This window comes from Podarcis gaigeae (genome assembly GCF_964106915.1).
Source record: "Podarcis gaigeae genome assembly, chromosome: 10".
NCBI classification, from domain to species: domain Eukaryota; kingdom Metazoa; phylum Chordata; class Lepidosauria; order Squamata; family Lacertidae; genus Podarcis; species Podarcis gaigeae.
In genome coordinates, this window is record NC_139686.1 from 32,066,572 (window position 1) to 32,084,036 (window position 17,465).

Below are 17,465 nucleotides of genomic sequence, written 5' to 3' on the forward strand. Positions count from 1 at the left end.
ATAATTTTTCTACCCCCCCCCCCTTTTTTTTGGGTAAGAGTTCAGGAGTGTCAATGTGTAAATAGAATAAAGCATGAGGTAATAGGCACTTGCCTTTTCATAAGTTCTCCCTCACCTTCCTAAGAAGGGAGAGTGCTCCTGTTTTGGTCCTGCTTGTCAGTTTCCCACAGGCATCTGGTTGGCCACTATGAGAGCAAGATGGTGGAATAGATGGGCCATTGACCTGATCCAACAGGTTTTCCTTATGTGGTAAATGAAAGATGGAGAACCTGTAGCCCTCAAGATATCATTGAACTCCTCCTTGTGTTAGCCCTGAGCACTGGCCACCTTAGTCATGAATGATGGCAGCTGGAGTTCAACATCTGGAGGGCCAGAGGTTCACCATCTTTGTGCTAAATACAGCATTGCTGCCTGAAGGATGATTATGCCTATTGAGGCCTGTTCAGTTGTTTAAATTTTTAAAATATAGTAAGAATCGTGAAATGGCAGCAGGATCTAGGCACCAACACCTTTCCATCCTCCCTCCTCCTCTCTCTCCCTGTCACCACACATATATAGAACACAGCTCACGATATTTGGTGACTGAGATGGACAGGATGGCATGTGTGTACATTGACTGGAATGACAATTTCATCTTACTTCAGTCCTTTCAGTGGATCAGTGTGGCTCACTGCACCTGAGGGCAGTGGGCTCTCTCAAGAGGCAACACATAGGCTGCAACTCTGTTCTCTATCACCTCCCTGCTGCTCCTTGCCTGTCAACAGCTGCTGCCTGAGGCAGCTGCCTCACTCTGGCTAAGGGTAAGGCTGGCTCTGAATGCAGGAGATGTTGCTTCACAAGAGATTTCCTGTTGATGCTTAATCTGATGCTCCATCTGTTAAGTATATTACATTCACTTTTCCGAGCCTGTTCCCTTAAATGAACATTGATTCCCTCGTTGATGATGTGATGCTTAGATCATTCAGCTTGTCCAGTAAAAATCATTTACTAGGATTATTTTGAATGAAGAGGTGTGTGGTATTCATTGCTTTCCAGTAAGGTCCGAGTTCCACTAAGAGCTGATTGACTTAGTGGAACTTGGGTCTCATGGGAAAGCTGCTAAATACCGCACACACACCTGATCCATTCAAAATAATCTTTGCAAATGAATTTTACTAGGATTGATCTAGTTTTTAAAGTGTTGATTCAATGTCAGGCAACCTCTGAATTATTTGCCGGCTAAGCCTGATAGGTGATGTTTCTATGGACTATTAAGCTAGAGCTGTGTTTGTACCAGAGCCTTGCTTGTCACAATTTCCTCTCAAATATTGTGGGGAACCATGCATTTGTGTTAAACAAATGTGAACAGGAGAAACAATTACTACTTTCCACACTGATCTGCAGTCTTCGTTCTGGCCAGGCTGATGTGCCTTACCATAAATTCTGTGCCAACTGGAATTCAGAAGGTAAAGCTGCTTTTCCTGGCATGTACAAAAAGCAGAGGACATTTCATCTGCTTCTGTTTTTTTTTAAAGATATTTATTAACATTTCAAAAATTATACAGAAAAAATACAACACAAACAAAAAAAGACATATCAAATATAAAAAATACAAAACTAAAAACAGTTTAAAAACAAGTAAAATTTCATTCCCTTATTTTCTTATAACTTACTTCCCCGACCTCCTCATACCTCCCCTTTTTGTATTCCAATTTCTAATTATTAATTCAGCAAATCCTCACCCTTAGTTTTCATTTAATTTTCAACCTTTCTTTTCTTTTTACTTAATCATTACAGCTGAAAACCACTTAATTTCTAAACCAACATCATTCTAGCATTCATTAATTTTGCAATATTTCCCAAGATAGTCCTTAAATTTCTTCCAATCTTCTTCCGCCGTTTCTCTTTCCTGGTCTCGGATTCTGCCAGTCATTTCTGCCAGTCCCATATAGTGTATCACCTTCATCCGCCATTCTTCCAAAGTGGGTAGATCTTGTGTCTTCCAGTACTTTGCGATGAGTATTCTTGCTGCTGTTGTTGCATACATAAAGAATGTTCTGTTCTTCTTTGGCACCAATTGGCCGGCCATGCCCAGGAGAAAGGCCTCTGGTTTCTTCAGGAAGGTATATTTAAATACCTTTTTCATTTCATTATATATCATTTCCCAGAAAGCCTTAATCCTTGGGCACGTCCACCAAAGGTGAAAGAATGCACCTTCATTTTCTTTACATTTCCAACATTTATTATCAGGCAAATGGTAGATTTTTGCGAGCTTGACGGGTCATGTACTACCTGTAAATCATTTTCATAATATTCTCTCTTAGGGCATTACATGCCGTAAATTTCATGCCGGTGGTCCACAACTGTTCCCAGTCAGCAAACATAATGTTATGACCAATATCTTGTGCCCACTTAATCATAGCTGATTTAACCGTTTCATTCTGCGTATTCCATTTCAACAGCAAGTTATACATCTTTGACAAGTTCTTAATTTTAAGTTCTAACAATTCTGTTTCCAATTTTGATTTTTCCACCTGGAAGCCAATTTTCCTCATTTCATCTGCTTCTGATGACACAACAGTTAAAGGCAGCAGGCCAGGGCACTGCTAGAAAAAAGCTGGCAGCTACAACTCCAGCTCAGAAATGAAAATGTTTCACCGGCCACATGAAAATGTTTCACTGGCTTTTGCTGCAAACAAGAGAATGGAGCCTTTTACTGTACCACTGTGGATTGGAAGCTGGTATGAATCCATAGTGACTCCTGCTGTTCCCCATCATGTTTTGCTTGTTAATTATAACGGGACAGCAATTATTCTATTCAACTTTCAAGGCTGAACTCACCTGTAGTGGCCACCAGGGGAGGCTACATTGGACCATTGGAGCTGTGAGCCTCAATTTATGTATTTTGTTAGGAGCAAAATGCCTCTCATTGTGACAAGGCGGCTTGAATCTACTCAGTAAACTGAGGTTTTGGATGCAGTGCTTATAGGGATAACAATGTGTATGCATAGGCATACACCCAGGTGTGTGAAGGCTAGGCTACTCAGTACCGGTGATGGAAACAGATAGTATCCAAACTGCAGCAGTTTAGTTCAGTCAGGGAAGCTAAAAAGGTGCATGGGGTCCTTATTTTTCCTACAGCAGGGGAACTATCATCCCTGGAGTGGGACATAGCTATAACATCCCCAAAGGCCTCATCCTCCATCCTCTCAGATTTTCCAGGTCAGCCACCGTAGGCTCAAGGGAACAAAATTATTTGTAGAGAGCCAGGGTCTTATTGCACCTTGGATACACACAGCTTCTGTCCAACAGGCAGATAGTTGTACATGTGACAGATAGCTCAAAACAGTGGAAATATATAAACGAAGATGGTAAAATATTTTGCACATTTCAAGCTATACCAGTGACAAATGCTGATTTCAACCCATGATGCTCCTTGCTGCACCATTTCATAAGCCAGCTTCCTTTCAGGCCCCTGGTCAGGATCAAACATCCCAGTTACAACTTACATTTTACAGGGCAACCCCATGCAATCATATTTACTGGAAATTAAGTTTGGAAATGTTCAATGAGATTTCCTCCATGCAGTCTTAGCCTGTGCAAACTTACCTGGAAGTAAGCCCCGTTGAGCATAATGGGGCTACCTTCCAAGTAAACATGCACAAGCTGACAATAGGATTCAATTCTTGCATAGGGTTGCATAGGACGCTCTCTGAATTCCAGAGCAAGGAAAAGGCAGAAGGAACGAGCGCCCGGTCCCTTTAAGAGCTGCAAGCTTGCTCTTTGCATCTCGCCGCACAGAGGGAAGTCTTTCTCTCTGGTTCCGGCAGCTGCAGATGAGGGAGAGAGTTGCTTTTCTTCGCACAGCTTGAAAGCCAGAGATCTGCGTCCCGCGGTGAGTGACTTGGCCGGATCATTGCTGCGGGTCCGGTGCCTCGTACTTTCACGCCGTTACTTTCCCCCTCTTAATTATTAAGCAGAGTTTTCAGCCTTCCACTTTGTTAATGCTCGGCAGAGTTGGCGCTGGGTCAGCAGCTTTGGAGACGGGAGAAAGTCCCCTCCGTGGGCCTGCCCAGCTCTGTAGTTCTAGTAGGAAAACGCCGACAGACACTTTTCGAGCCCTTCACGCGCATTCTTGAATGTTCAGGATTGTTAGGGGGCGACAAGGCAGGTCGCGGGCGGCACAACTTGTTGCAAAGTCCACGGCGCCTGACTCGACAATTCTATGCTGGGTCTCTGTGTGAGACGCAATGGAGAAGAGGGTGCCTCTGAGCATGTGCAGCGGCGGCCGACCCTGCCCTTCGCCACCGGATCCATTCACCGGTACAGATTCACAACTTTATTGTGCTTTATAGATAATCCTGACCCCAGTGGGCTTGTTTTAGAAATTAAGCTTAATTAAGAAAATTAATGGGATGTACGGGCACAGATGCGTGCAGTAAAAGTAGGTTAGTCAGTAGTCCTCCGATGTTGTGTCCAGCATTGCATAAGGGTGTGAGAGGTCAACGAGTAAACAGGTAAACTGCGGCTGCCTTATCTTCTCATTTTCCTCCTCTCTTACACAATAACCATATAAGTACTGATGCAATAGCATTGATTCAAATATGTATTGGTAACTTTTAGGCACCTGCAGTTAAACTTGTTTCTCAGTTTTGATGTCAGCTGTGCTCTATGGAGGGAGTGCATACCGCCCTTGACTTAAAAATACCATTTCCACTTAGGCTGCTTTTTAGAATAATAATAATAATAATAATAATAATAATAACAACAACAACAACAACAACAACAACAACAACAACAACAACAACAACAAATTGTTATTTATACCCCGCCCATGTGGCTGGGTTTCCCCAGCCACTCTGGGTGGCTCCCAAAAGAATTGAAAGCACAATAAAACATCAAACATTAAAAACTTCGATAAACAGGGCTGTCCTTAAGATGTCTTCTAAAAGTCAGATATTTATTTCCTTGGCATCTGATGGGAGGGCATTCCACAAGGCAGGCGCCACCACCGAGAAGTCCTCTGCCCGGTTCCCTGTGACCTCACTTCTCGCAGGGAGGGAACCGCCAGAAGGCCCTCAGAGCTGGACCTGAGTGTCCAGGCGATGGGGGTGGAGACGCTCCTTCAGGTATACTGGGCTAAGGCCGTTTAGGGCTTTAAAGGCCAGCACCAACACTTTGAATTGTGCTCATAAATGTACTGGGTGTTTGAAACAGGGGTCCTGTTTCCCACCTACGTTGGTTCTTGTGGGAAGGGAGTGGTGAGCCTGGGCAAAACAGACACCTAAAGGTTCCACCTCAATGCCAGGCTTTGGTTTGAGGCAGCCTTGAAAAGCCTTCCAAATGGTTAATTGTGCAATAAATTTTGCTTTCTAATGGCGTTTGTGGTGTGTGTGCGCACCAGTGGTGTGCAAAGGCTGCACTGCAAACAGAATAAGACCCTGAATATTGAGACTTGTGAAATGTCATCAGCATCCCATAATGTAGATGTCACTAGCAACAATTTACTGTGTTTTTGTATTTGCTGTAAGCCACCCAGAGTGACTGGGGAAACCCAGCCAAACGGGCTGGGTATAAATAATAAAATTATTATCATCATCATCATTATCATTACTACTATCATCATTATTATTATTGGACTTGGTAGCCCCCATCAGTGGGTGAGTGTAAAAGAATGATGGCTCATGTTGGCTGAGGCAGGAAAGGCAAGCACCATTCCTCTTGATCACCTCTGACATGCTCAGAGACATTTTGTTGGGGTGTAGTGGGTCAGCCTTTCGCCTTAAGCTAATCCTGGAAGCCCATCATCTTCTGTATGTTTCCTTGCCTGGCAATGAGCTGAGAAGCTTCTGGAACTTTGGGGAAGAGCAGCAGAAACTCACTGAGTCAAGAAGCACTTAATCATTGTCAGGTTCCAAATATCCATAGGGGCAGACCATCCCAATGGGTCCCTCATTCCTGCATCACTGCAAGCCCAAACTTCTGATCTAACCATGATAGCAGGGTCACTCTGCCCTCCCCTGCTACTGGACCAGAAGCCGGACAGGAGCAAAGACCAAATGGAAACTATGCTTGACCAGAGTGCTATGGAATCCGGTGGTGCTGTGTAACGAGTGGAGCAACCACATTCTAAGACAATTGTACCATTGGAGGGGAGAGTTCAGGGTCAGTTGTCAGTTCACTTCTCATTGTGTGCTTTCTCTTATTCACCCTTCCCTCTTTTTTTTCTCCCAGGGGAAGGAAAAAAGGGGAGTATTTCAGTGTATATCATACACAATAAGGGCTCATAAAATGATCGCAAACAATAGATGCTGAAAAACTAGAATGACTTGAAACTGTAGCACCATGAAGCCCTCGGTTCCATGAGGTGGGGAGATAATGTTAAAAGCATGCCCTGAAACAGCCGCCACTAACCTGGCACCCTCCAGGTCTTTTGGACTACAGCTCCTGTCAGTCCCAGCCATTACAAAACACCTGGAGGGTAGCACGCTAGCAAATGTTGCCTTAAAACACAGTCTTTACAATCTTTCTGAAGGGGGTGGGAAGAGGCAGCCAGCCAGACAAACCAGCGCTGCCTGATATATTTGTTTCAGTGACTGGATGCACGGGCCCAGAATCTGTTTATCGACTTTTTGTTTGTTTATTTATTACATTTATATGCCACCTTTTCTCTCAAGGTGGTGCAGATAGTTCTCCTCCCCAATTTATTATCACAACAATCCTGCAATGAGAGATGGTATGACTGGCCCAAGGTCACCCAGTGATTGGGGATTCAAACCCTGGTCTCCCAGGTCATAGTCCAACGCTCTAACCATTATGCCACACTGATCAGCCTTGGTGTCCAGTGGTTATGAGACATAGGTGAGACTGCCTTCTCTGGTAACACTATCAGCACCAGGAGACGCTTCTGTTGTTTCATTTCAGACATGATCTCAGAGATGAAGTTAATGGTCCCCTGGGGCCACATCGCAGCCAAGGCATGGGGATCTCCACAAGGCCGCCCTGTCCTCTGTTTGCACGGGTGGCTGGACAATGCAAACACTTTCAACAGGCTCATCCCCTTACTCCCCAAAGGTAGGATTCGTCGTTGGGTCCTGTGTTGTTTATTCCTTTATTTGAACAGCTGGCTAACAATAGTTAGTTGTGGTGCACAAGTAACTTAATACAATGAAATTGTAGTACAGTGGTACCTCAGGTTAAGTACTTAATTAATTCTGGAGGTCTGTTCTTAACCTGAAACTGTTCTTAACATGAAGCACCACTTTAGCTAAGAGGGCCTCCTGCTGCTGCCGCGCCGCTGGAGCACAATTTCTGTTCCCATCCTGAAGCAAAGTTCTTAACCTGAGGTAATATTTCTGGGTTAGCGGAGTCTGTAACCTGAAGCGCCTGTAACCTGAAGCGTATATAACTTGAAGCGTATGTAACCCGAGGTACAGTGGTGCCCCGCAAGACGAAGGCCTCGCAAGACGAAAAACCCGCTAGACGAAAGGGGTTTCCGTTTTGGAGGCGCTTCGCAAAACGAATTTCCCTATGGGCTTGCTTCGCAAGAAGAAAGCCCATAGGGAAATCTCCGGGGACCTCTTTTAAATGCTAGCGGTGGGGAGCAAAGCCTTTTCCCCCCCTCTGGCCTTCAGAAGAGGTCCAGGAAGGCCGGCGGGGGCCGAAAGGCTTTGCTCCCGACCGCCAGCATTTTAAAAGCAGTCCGGGATAGCAGGGAAGCGCTTCCCGCTATCCCGGATGGCTTTTGAAGGCAGGCGGCGGGGGGGGGGGGGAGCAAAGACTTTCGCCCCCCACCGGCCTTCAGAAGAGGTCCAGGACCTCTTCTGAAGGCCGGTGGGGGGCGAAAGTCTTTGTCCCCCCTGCCTGCCTTCCCGGGGGCTTTTAAATCACCCCGGGACAGCGGATAATTCCTCCACTGTCCCGGGGCAATTTTAAAATGCTGGTGGGCGGCAGCGAAGGCTTCGCTGCCGCCCGCCAGCATTTTAAGACCGCCCCGGGACAGCGGAGAAGTCTCCGCTGTCCCGGGAAGGCAGGCGGGGGGGGGAGCAAAGACTTTCGCCCCCCACCGGCCTTCAGAAGAGGTCGGGGGGACAGACTGTCCCCGGACCTGGTCTGAAGGCGGTTTCCATAGGAACGCATTAATTGATTTTTAATGCATTCCTATGGGAAACCGTGCCTCGCAAGACGAAAAACTCGCAAGACGAAAAGACTTGCGGAACGAATTAATTTTGTCTTGCGAGGCACCACTGTACCACTGTATGTTATAGAGGAGTGTGGTTTGGCACCTGACTTGTTTCCCTTCCCTTTGTTCTCTTTCAGATTGTTACTACATGGCCATTGATCTTGCAGGACACGGCCTGTCATCCCACCGCCCACCTGGGGCAATCTATCACTTCATGGATTATGTGGGTGATGTGCGCAGAGTAGCAGCAGGTGAGCCTGTTGGATTTGTTTGTAGCCTGTAGGCAGTTTGAATTTCTCAGTGGCCTGGCTCTATATTTCTCCTGGCTGCAGTCAAGACAGTTTCTTTCACACTTCCTGATCAGCCAAAGCCAGCAAGTTCTCCCCAACGCACTTTCAAGGCCAGGCATAAAACTTTGCAGCCCTTGCTTTAATTAGACAGGCTCCAAAGCCTCTAAAATAAAACACTAGTCACAACTGGCGCATATATACAGTTACAGTTTTACAGGTTGTAAATTCTCAGTGTAGCAATTCTCAAGAGTAGGTGTAAACCTTTCACCTTAATCTAGTTTGGTAAAACCGGTTAGTAGGCATTGAGCTTTGACATCATTCCTGTTTTTTAGTTGTGGAAGGCAAATTGTTACCAAGTTAATAATTGTGAATGCCCTTCTCAGATCCTAAAGCACAGCCGCATTTCATAGGGCGTAGCCTTGTTGTAGGAAATGTGCATTGTTGGAGCTGAGCCTCTATGAACATTCCCTGTGCAATTTAGGGGATTAGCTCCTATTGCAGCATTAACCATTTCCCAATTTCCCAACATCCATTTCTTCCTGTGCAGCTTGTTAGCTGCCTGTTTATCAAAGAACTCAATCAGGCATTCCCTTTTAGAGGGACTTCAGATTCAAGAAGTATCTAAAGAAGTGTGCATGCACACGAAAGCTTATGCCCAGAACAAACTTAGTTGGTCTCTAAGGTGCTACTGGACAATTTTTTAATTTTTTTCGACTGCTTCAGACCAACATGGCTACCTACCTGTCTCTTGCCTGTGACAGCCTGCACTAGCTTTCCCCAACCTGGTGCCTTCCTGATGTTTTGCACTATGATTTCCAGCTGTGCTGGCTGTGGCTGTTGGGAGCTGTTGTGCAAAACATCTAGAAGCACTAAGTTGAGCCGTGATGTGGCTAATGTTTGTATTGTAATGCTGCCGATTGCTTGGGGGCTTGTGAAACCTGGGCTATCTGGTCTTAACTCAGCCTCTCCTTTGCTCTTTTTTTTTTTTTAGCAATGAAATGGAATCGGTTTACCCTTATGGGCCACAGTTTGGGTAAGTGACTTTTGTCCCTGAGGAAGCTGGTGTTTCTCACACATAATCACCTCCTTCCCCCCCTTCCTTGTTTGTTCACTTATCAAATTATGGTCCTGTTCTCTCATTGCTGGTCAGTTTATACCCTTTGGATTTTATGGGTGGTCACTGTGGTTCATACTCTGTGTTCATATAAACCCGACTTCCTTTTCTTTCCTACAGGTGGGAGTATTGCAGGCATGGTGAGTATATTCTTATCTGGGCATTTTCATTATTCCCTCTATTTCCAGTGTTCAGGGTTTGAGTGCCACTGATTATGTAGCAAGAACAACACCATCCATACACAAGAGGAACATATCAGAAGGCTTGGAAGAATTCTGTGCAGAAGTGTGTTAGAATAATAATAATAATAATTTTATTTATATCCTGCCCTCCCCAGCCAAAGCCGGGCTCAGGGCGGCTAACAACAATAAAATAGTACAACATTCTAAAATCATTTCATTATAAAATAAATTAAAATCAAATTAATGGCAACCATTGGGCTAGAGTTCTGTGAGGATTGCCAAAGGAGGGGGTCAGGCTGTGCCCTGGCCAAAGGCTTGGTGGAACAGCTCTGTCTTGCAGGCCCTGCGGAAAGATGTCAAGTCCCGCAGGGCCCTAGTCTCTTGTGACAGAGCGTTCCACCAGATCGGAGCCACAGCCTCCAAGATGTTTGAAGACCGTAAGTTCCTCTGTGGGACATAGAGAGAGAGGTGGTCCCGTAGGCACGAGGGAAAAGAGAAAAACAAGAAACACCCCCCAATAGCCCAATGAGAATTAAGTGGCCACACAATGCTGACTCAGTTGGGGTGGAGGATAAAATTTTGGGGTGGGGGAAGTAGGAATAGAAGGGCTGGGATCTTGAACAGCAGCACCATAGACTGCAACACTGTGCTGTGGCTCCCACTTATCTACACTAATAGCAATCTCCTTTCTCTGAGTGCTAGTCTTTATTTTGCCAAACCTTCACCATCCATCCCCAAGAGGGACGGGTTGGCAGGCTGAAGACCCTCAGCTTTTCAGAAGTACAAATACATATTTAGGAAACAAACTCTTAATAAGAGAGGGTTTTTTAAAATTAAAAATAGCCCAGTGAAGACTGAGCATGCTCAGTAGGCATGGAATGCTGTCTGGCTGTTGGAAATTTAATAGAAAACCAAAGGAAGTGGACAAAGACTAGACCATCCTCCAGAGGTGTATTCTACATTGCAACATTTTGTTGCAGAACTCACTTATCTATATAGAAATGTCTCTTCACAAAACACAGTTTTTTTCTGTGACGAACACACAAGAGAATAAGAAATGATATCTAGGCAGAGGTGATAGAAATTACACTTTTTGTTCCTGTGGTAAAAGAGCTAAACTTCCTTTCTTTTTCCCTCTGTCTTCCTAGTTCTCTAGTATTTTCCCCGAACTGGTGGACAAGCTGATCCTGGTGGAATCGTATGGTTTTTATCCTGCACCTCAGGTTAAATTCTATATTTTTTTTGCTACCCTTGCAGTATAGTTGAGAAGAAGTGGCATGAACTGAAGAAGCTATATGTTTCTTTGCTAATAGAAGGTGGTTATTTTTGAGGTAGTGTTGAGCCTGGTGTGGGGCATATGGGAGGCAGCCCCACCTCTGCCCTCCATTATAAGGTGGAAGGCTAGTGGGTACATGGCAAGTAGGTTGGACAAAATACTTGTGCCTTTTTGACAGTGCCCAGGACTGTTGCTGTAGATGCAGCACCACAACTATTCGCTTTACTCAGGCAGGCCTAGGCTAGACGCTAAACACAATATATGTAATTAGCAATTTTTAAAATCACAGATGTGGGCTGGAACCCTGATGTGAGTTGAGCAACCACCCGTGCCATTTGGGCAAGTGCAAATTGCTTGCTACGCAGACTCATGCCTATTTGCCTCAACAACTTACCGTATTTTTCCATGTATAAGACGCCCCCTATTTTTGGGGACACAAACTAAAGAAAATGGCTGGTTCATTCCCCCTCTTCTTGCTGTCCTTGTTTCCTGCAGGCAGGCAGGCAGCAGTGTAACCCAGCAGAGCCTGAGGCGAGGAGGAGGAGGGATGCCACTGCTTTGCTATGAGGTGACTCCTGCCCTCTGTACTCTCCTCCTCCTCCTCCAACCACAGACTGACTTGCTCTGTGGTGGCGCTACTGCTGCCTGCCTTGCTGGTGACAGGGGCGGCTCACACGTGTTCTTATTTATTGAGGGAAGCGGGGACAAGAGTGTGGGGAGAAGAACATGAAGGCAACGGGCAGTCACAGCGGAGGTGAATTGAAGTGGCGAAGGCAGAGGATGAAGAGGGCAGTGAATCAATCATCTCCTTTTCGTTACTATATTATCCTTCGGCTCCCCACAGAGGGAATGGCTCATGCTGGGGCTGCGGGAAGCGACAAGCCCTTGCTGGGCACCTCCGGCCGCAGAGACTCCCAGTCTCTGGTGGCGGCACTGGTGATGTGGGACGCGCTGTCTCTGGAGGAGATTGCTCACACATCAGACCTGCACTGCCACGCATGCGCAAAACCCACCTATTAACCTGTTCCATTGGAGCCAGAAGCCGCAGCAACAGCAAATCCACACCAGCCCTTGTTGCAGCCACTCATAACACCGCTGACTATCTCAGGCTAGAGGAAGCAACAAATCCCACAACACCAAAATTCACTATGGATAAGACACCCTCCCATTTTCTGATGTTTGTTTTGAGGGGGGAAACCTTGTCTAATACACGGAAAAGTACGGTAGTCAAGTGGATTATCCCTTTTGTTAGGGAACTCACACCCCTTTCCTTTAGGGCTGTAGATTTCCAGAGTTATGAGGCAGATTTGCAAAGAAGAGAGGCACAACGGTCTGAATATGTTGTCAAAGCACCCGGAAGTCTGTGGTTGCTGTGATTCCTGCTTTGCAGGAGTTTAGACTAGACGACCCTTTAGATTCATTCCAACTCGACAATTCTATGATTCTATTGGGAGGAGCCAACAGTTCAGGCTTAGCATCACGTGTAGATTTAGGACCAGCCAGTGGATAAATGAACTTTGAAAAGAGCCATTCCCAGAGGTGTGTTAATTACTGAAAAGGAGCAGGAAAAGTGATTGCTACTCCCCACATGATGAGACTTTTCTACCACTGCCACTTTTACGTCTTTTAAGTGCTGGCTTTATCAGAAAATAGATAAGTAAATCTGCTTTCATATATCCTGTGAACCATCTTGGCTCCAGCACTGGGAGAGAGGCAAGGCAATATATAAAATAAACATTTAATTAAAATTTAAGTGATTTTTTTTCCAGCTGGAAAGTATTTCTTGCAATTGTAGAGGCAGTGGGTGAAAGGCAAACTTCCCTCCCTTGCATGCTTAAGTTTCTGGGATGTGATTTAACCCAGCTCTCCTGGCAGTCTTGGAGTCAGTCAAAATGTGTAGACAAAAAGCTTTTCTCTCCCAAAATCAGCAACTGCATGTGTCAGTGATGGGATACAAAGAATTTGATCTATAACTCAGGGATCTCTAAGAGGTCTATTATACTAATGCAGCATTGTTCTGTCTAAGGCTGGGCGATATCTGGTTTTCAGCATCAAGATATGTCATGAGCTAAATAAGGGTTGAACTATGTAGAGGCATTGACTGGCTTCAGTTTTCCCCACAAGGTGACTTTTGCACACACATCATGATTTGCGATATATTGCCAGGTCAAAAATTATGAAATGCAATATCACAATATGGACTTCAAACTGATTTGGGAAGATATATTGATATACCGCCCAGCCCTAGTCCTGTCCAATGTTTACTGGTTGCACAGAATGACATGAGCTTAATCAGGACACGTTTGTGTGTGTGACTTTCAGGGAATTTAATTGGCTCTCGATCCTAGGAGGATTTCCTCCCACAAAAGCCACTGCCCAGGCTCTGTCATTGTTTGTTGGCTCTCTTGTTGGCAGGGTTATCAAAGGGGCCCGGGATTACATACAGAAAAGAAGCCGAGGCTGCTGTTCACCCCTAGAGATGCTTTCTCACGTTTAGAGGTGAGGTTGGAAGGCAGCATGGCATTGGAAGTGAGGCCTAGTGGTGTCAGAGTGCATAGAAAGAGCTAACCCTTTTAATTCCTTTACTTTTGTCTTACCTTCCCAAGAAGCTAATACTAATGTTGTTGTTTTGTATACCTTGTGAGGGGCTTTGGGTGTAACAGACTTCTGAACGCAGATGACGTCTGATTTATAGGAATTGGAGAAAATTTGCAAGTCCCAGCGGGAGGTAATTGAGGAACTGCTGAATTTTGAGACCAGCAAGTACCATTCCCCCAAAGTACGCAGTCCTGAAGCAGCCCTTCAGAGGTGAGATCCCTTCTTTGGCCTCTGGCAACCGTTGGGTGTTTCGTCCTTGGGGGGTACAGCAAGGTCTATCCTGCCTCTTTCCAAATCCATTATTCTGAAAAAGGAAATGTTCTTTTATTTTATTTATTGCATTTATATCCCACCTTTTTCTCCAAAGAGCTCGAGATGGCGTGCATGATTTTCCTCCTCCTTATTTAATGCCCACAACCCTGTGAGGGTAGGTTATTGCTGAGAGGCAGTGACTGGCCTAAGGTCACCCAGTGAGCTTCACAGCTGAGTGAGGATTTGAACCCTTGTCTCCAACATTCTGATCACTGCATCACACTGGCTCCCTTGCAGAATCAAAACCAAGATATTAGAATGGGGGGGGGGGGAGGAGACAACCAAGGAAATGGTGCTCAGAACTTAGGTACTTGGCTAAAATGCCTTCCCAAACCTAACTTAGTCGTGTTTGTTAATTTCAGTGGTTCCACTCTTGACTAAAACTTGGTTGAATACCACCCACTTTTTTCGTCACCCCCCCAAAAGGAACATAACTGGTGTCCCTGGTTCATATCAGTGATTTGCCAGGTCCGGGGTCCTGTTTGATGGCATCACCATTAAATGCTTTCTGAAGTGTACAAGGCATCAGTGTTGTACAAGAGCTGAACATAGATTCAGGATGGACAAATGTGGCTGGGTAACATTTGATAAGAGGAGGGATTAGTTGGTGGTGGCATTACTAAGAACGCAGTTCTTGCCTGCATCTTAATGACAAAGTTGTACATGTTTCTGCTTGACTTGCCTAGGTTAATGGAAGCAAACAGCCAGCTAACAGAAGAGAGTGCTAAGGTACTCCTGGAGCGAGGGGCCTCTGAGGTGGCAGGAGGTAAGAGGCTGAGATACAAAGAGGTGCCTGTTGTGTTTCACCGAACCTGCAATTAGGGGAGCAGAGCACATGCGAGGTCTCAGGTTTAATAGCTGGCATCTTTGGTGGCAGGGGACTGTTGCAGTCTTGTGTGAGACACTAGAGACCTGCTGCCCATTGCACTAGTGGCTAGCTGGCCCAGTGGTCTGACTGCCTGAAGATCTAAAATGATCTAGCACAATTGGTGGCGCACTCTGTGGCTAAATATTCAGAACTGATCTTGTTTGTATGATAGTACTGGCATGCTGCCTTCCAAGGCAATTTATGAAGGGATTGTTGAAACCATAAAAGCTATACAAATAAAGCAAACAAATTACAAAATTTAAAAACAGCAGCAGTTTGAAATTAAGAAGTTTACTAAGGTCGAAGTTAAAACCCATTTCAGTCCAGAGATGCTACTTATGGGAGTGAGTTCTTAGGTGCTGAATAGGTCATTCTCGAGGGTTCGCCAGTCTGATGGATTTTGGCCACAATCTCTGAGAGGGTCCTTGCAAGGCCATTCTTAAGGCCCATATTCAAATAACCTTGTCCAAACAGTTTAGAGCTTTACTTTTTACCACTAGTAATTTACACTGAGCAGCTAATGCAACTGAAATGGAATATGTGCTATATGCTCCGAGTGTCTGTTGTCCACAAACATCCTAGTGCCGCATTCTGTACCAGCTGAAGTTTCCAGACCATGTTTAAAGGCAGCCCCATACAGTCCAGTCTGGCTGTAACCAGGGCATGTGCCACTGAGGCAAGGTCCACTTTCTGCAGAATGGGTCACAGATGATGAAGCAACCTAAGCTGTTAAAAGGCACTCTTAGTCACCAACACCACCTGTGAGGCTTCCATAGATGGTGTCCAGGAGACACCCCCTGCCCCCGCCAGTATAAACCTGGTCTTTTAGGAGTTGTGCATCCTCTTACAGAACACTGTGCAGTCCTCTTTCCAGGTATTTAAATTTTAATTGTGACAGCCAGTTAAACTTACCATTTATAGAATAACCCCCCCTCCTCCAGCTGTGTTAAGAGAAAGAAGCCAAGGGAAAGTTTGGAGAAAAACAAGTTGTACAAAATGTGAGATGTGATTCTTCTCTTTCTCTAGGTTTGGTTTATAACAGAGATTTAAGGGTCCTTGTGGTAAGTTCTGATCTAGTTCTGTTGAATGTTTTCCCCTGTATTTTTCATCCACCCAAAGGATATTGGAGGTACACAAATTAGTCCTTGCTCAAAGCCTTGCTCAGGCATTGGCTAGCTTTGTTAATGTTGGTCCTCTAACCTTAGTTGCTGCGTCACAAAAATTGCAGTGAGAGCCTTTGTTGGCTAGATTGCAGAACATGGGAATATTTAATTTCCACCTATTTCTGGCTAACTCCATATGGCTTTTCTGATGGAAAGCATTTTTGTAGACAACTGGTATTTCAGTTTCAATGGGTCTCCTATGAATCGCCTTAGGACCAAAAGACTGTTGACCTGTGGCCAGGTATTGGCAAGAGCAATGCCATTTGTGGAGCACCTCCTATTGCCCCTCTGCCCGTTGATTGGCAGCAGAGGGTAAAGGGGGGTGACCTGCTCCACTTTCTCTCCCCCAATACAGAATAAAGGGGGAGCATAGTATTGGGTTGATTTTCAGGAATGCATGAAAACCATCAGGTTCTAGAAGAAACCCCTTGTATGCTAAGCCAGTCAAACGGACTAGATGAGTTATGTTCCTTATTTGTCATTTTATATCATATGTAGCAGAACCACAGTTTTGTATCTCTGGATCAATGCTGCCACATCCTGAAGAAAATTGAGGCTGATATACTGATGATCAGGTAAGTGACATGCAGATGTAACCAGTGCCTAGTAGATCTGCCTGAGAGAAAAAGAGAGGCAGGGGCAGAGAATGAAGAAAAATGGATTGCTTCACTGATCAGCCCCAAGCATAAGACTGAATCAGTCCTCCTCACAGCACTCCTGTAGTGCCTAAACTACAGAGTAGTTGCAGAGTAGTATTCCATGTGCAGTGCAGTCTTACGCATGTTTACTTCCAATGAAGTCCTACTATTTTCAGTAGGCCTACTTCCATCTGGGTCCGCGAAGCATCACTCCTTTAAAAATCTTGAAAATATATTGAGGTTGTGCTAAATACCAGCTTAGCCACATGCTTAGCCAATCTAGTTTGTTGTTGGCATCCGTCTGTCTTGAGGGACAATGGAGTGCACCTCCGGGGTGAAGTCAAACGGCTGCGTTAACAGCACTTAAGTGACCTTCCCGTGGCACAACCCTGGGCGGTGTATGGAGGCTCTGGGCTGCCCAGATGATGTCCCCCTTCTCGGCCTTTCTGATGTGGTCCTTCAGCTTGGCTGCAGTAGTTGCCGGAAGGAGGTGTACAGGGTGCCATCCAGCTGTCTTAAGGACTCCATTCTGGATTTGTGCAGGGTTTACTCCTTAGCCTGTTCTTCTCCAGAAGATATTCTGCAAGGCAATGGAGGTTTAGGATCAGTTTTTCCCCTCTCCCAGGTGGCTCCCTTTCCAGGTTGACAAGCCCTACCTGCCTCTCACTTCTCTCTGCACCGTGTGCACAAACCACCTTCTTGCCGGTGGACCCACTATTGGTCTCATCCGCTCAATCTGCCAGAGCCTGTCCACATGCAGGTGACTCGCTGACTCGCTGAGGATTTGAGACCCAGCAGCTGCACTCACCTGATTTAGCCAGCCTGTTTCTGGACTGCGGCCACTGTTGCATGCTGATAGCTTC

At 45.5% G+C, this 17,465-nt stretch overlaps 2 protein-coding genes across 10 annotated transcripts in view; one reads left to right on the forward strand and one right to left on the reverse strand.

Moving 5' to 3' along the window:
- Positions 1–17,465, forward strand: part of SERHL2 (serine hydrolase like 2) — a 27,164-nt gene that overhangs the window by 7,898 nt on the left and 1,801 nt on the right. The window contains exons 1-11 of one of the 7 annotated variants that reach the window (XM_083698746.1): positions 3,723–4,302; positions 6,904–7,053; positions 8,299–8,412; positions 9,443–9,484; positions 9,686–9,705; positions 10,896–10,970; positions 13,439–13,522; positions 13,719–13,831; positions 14,620–14,699; positions 15,828–15,862; positions 16,466–16,539. In XM_083698746.1, coding sequence (XP_083554872.1) covers positions 4,230–4,302; positions 6,904–7,053; positions 8,299–8,412; positions 9,443–9,484; positions 9,686–9,705; positions 10,896–10,970; positions 13,439–13,522; positions 13,719–13,831; positions 14,620–14,699; positions 15,828–15,862; positions 16,466–16,539 — 860 coding nt within the window. In that variant the 5' untranslated portion in view covers positions 3,723–4,229. Of the gene's footprint in view, positions 1–3,722; positions 4,303–6,903; positions 7,054–8,298; positions 8,413–9,442; positions 9,485–9,685; positions 9,706–10,895; positions 10,971–13,438; positions 13,523–13,718; positions 13,832–14,619; positions 14,700–15,827; positions 15,863–16,462; positions 16,540–17,465 lie in introns of those variants that run through there. The other 6 variants (XM_083698745.1, XM_083698747.1, XM_083698748.1 and 3 more) reach the window with 6 other exon arrangements.
- The window catches only part of RRP7A (ribosomal RNA processing 7 homolog A), a 15,119-nt gene continuing 10,979 nt past the window's right edge, over positions 13,326–17,465 (reverse strand). The window contains exon 8 of one of the 3 annotated variants that reach the window (XM_083698784.1): positions 13,326–13,925. The gene's annotated coding sequence lies outside the window, so the exon portion shown is untranslated. Of the gene's footprint in view, positions 17,183–17,465 lie in introns of all 3 variants that reach the window. The other 2 variants (XM_083698785.1, XM_083698783.1) reach the window with 2 other exon arrangements.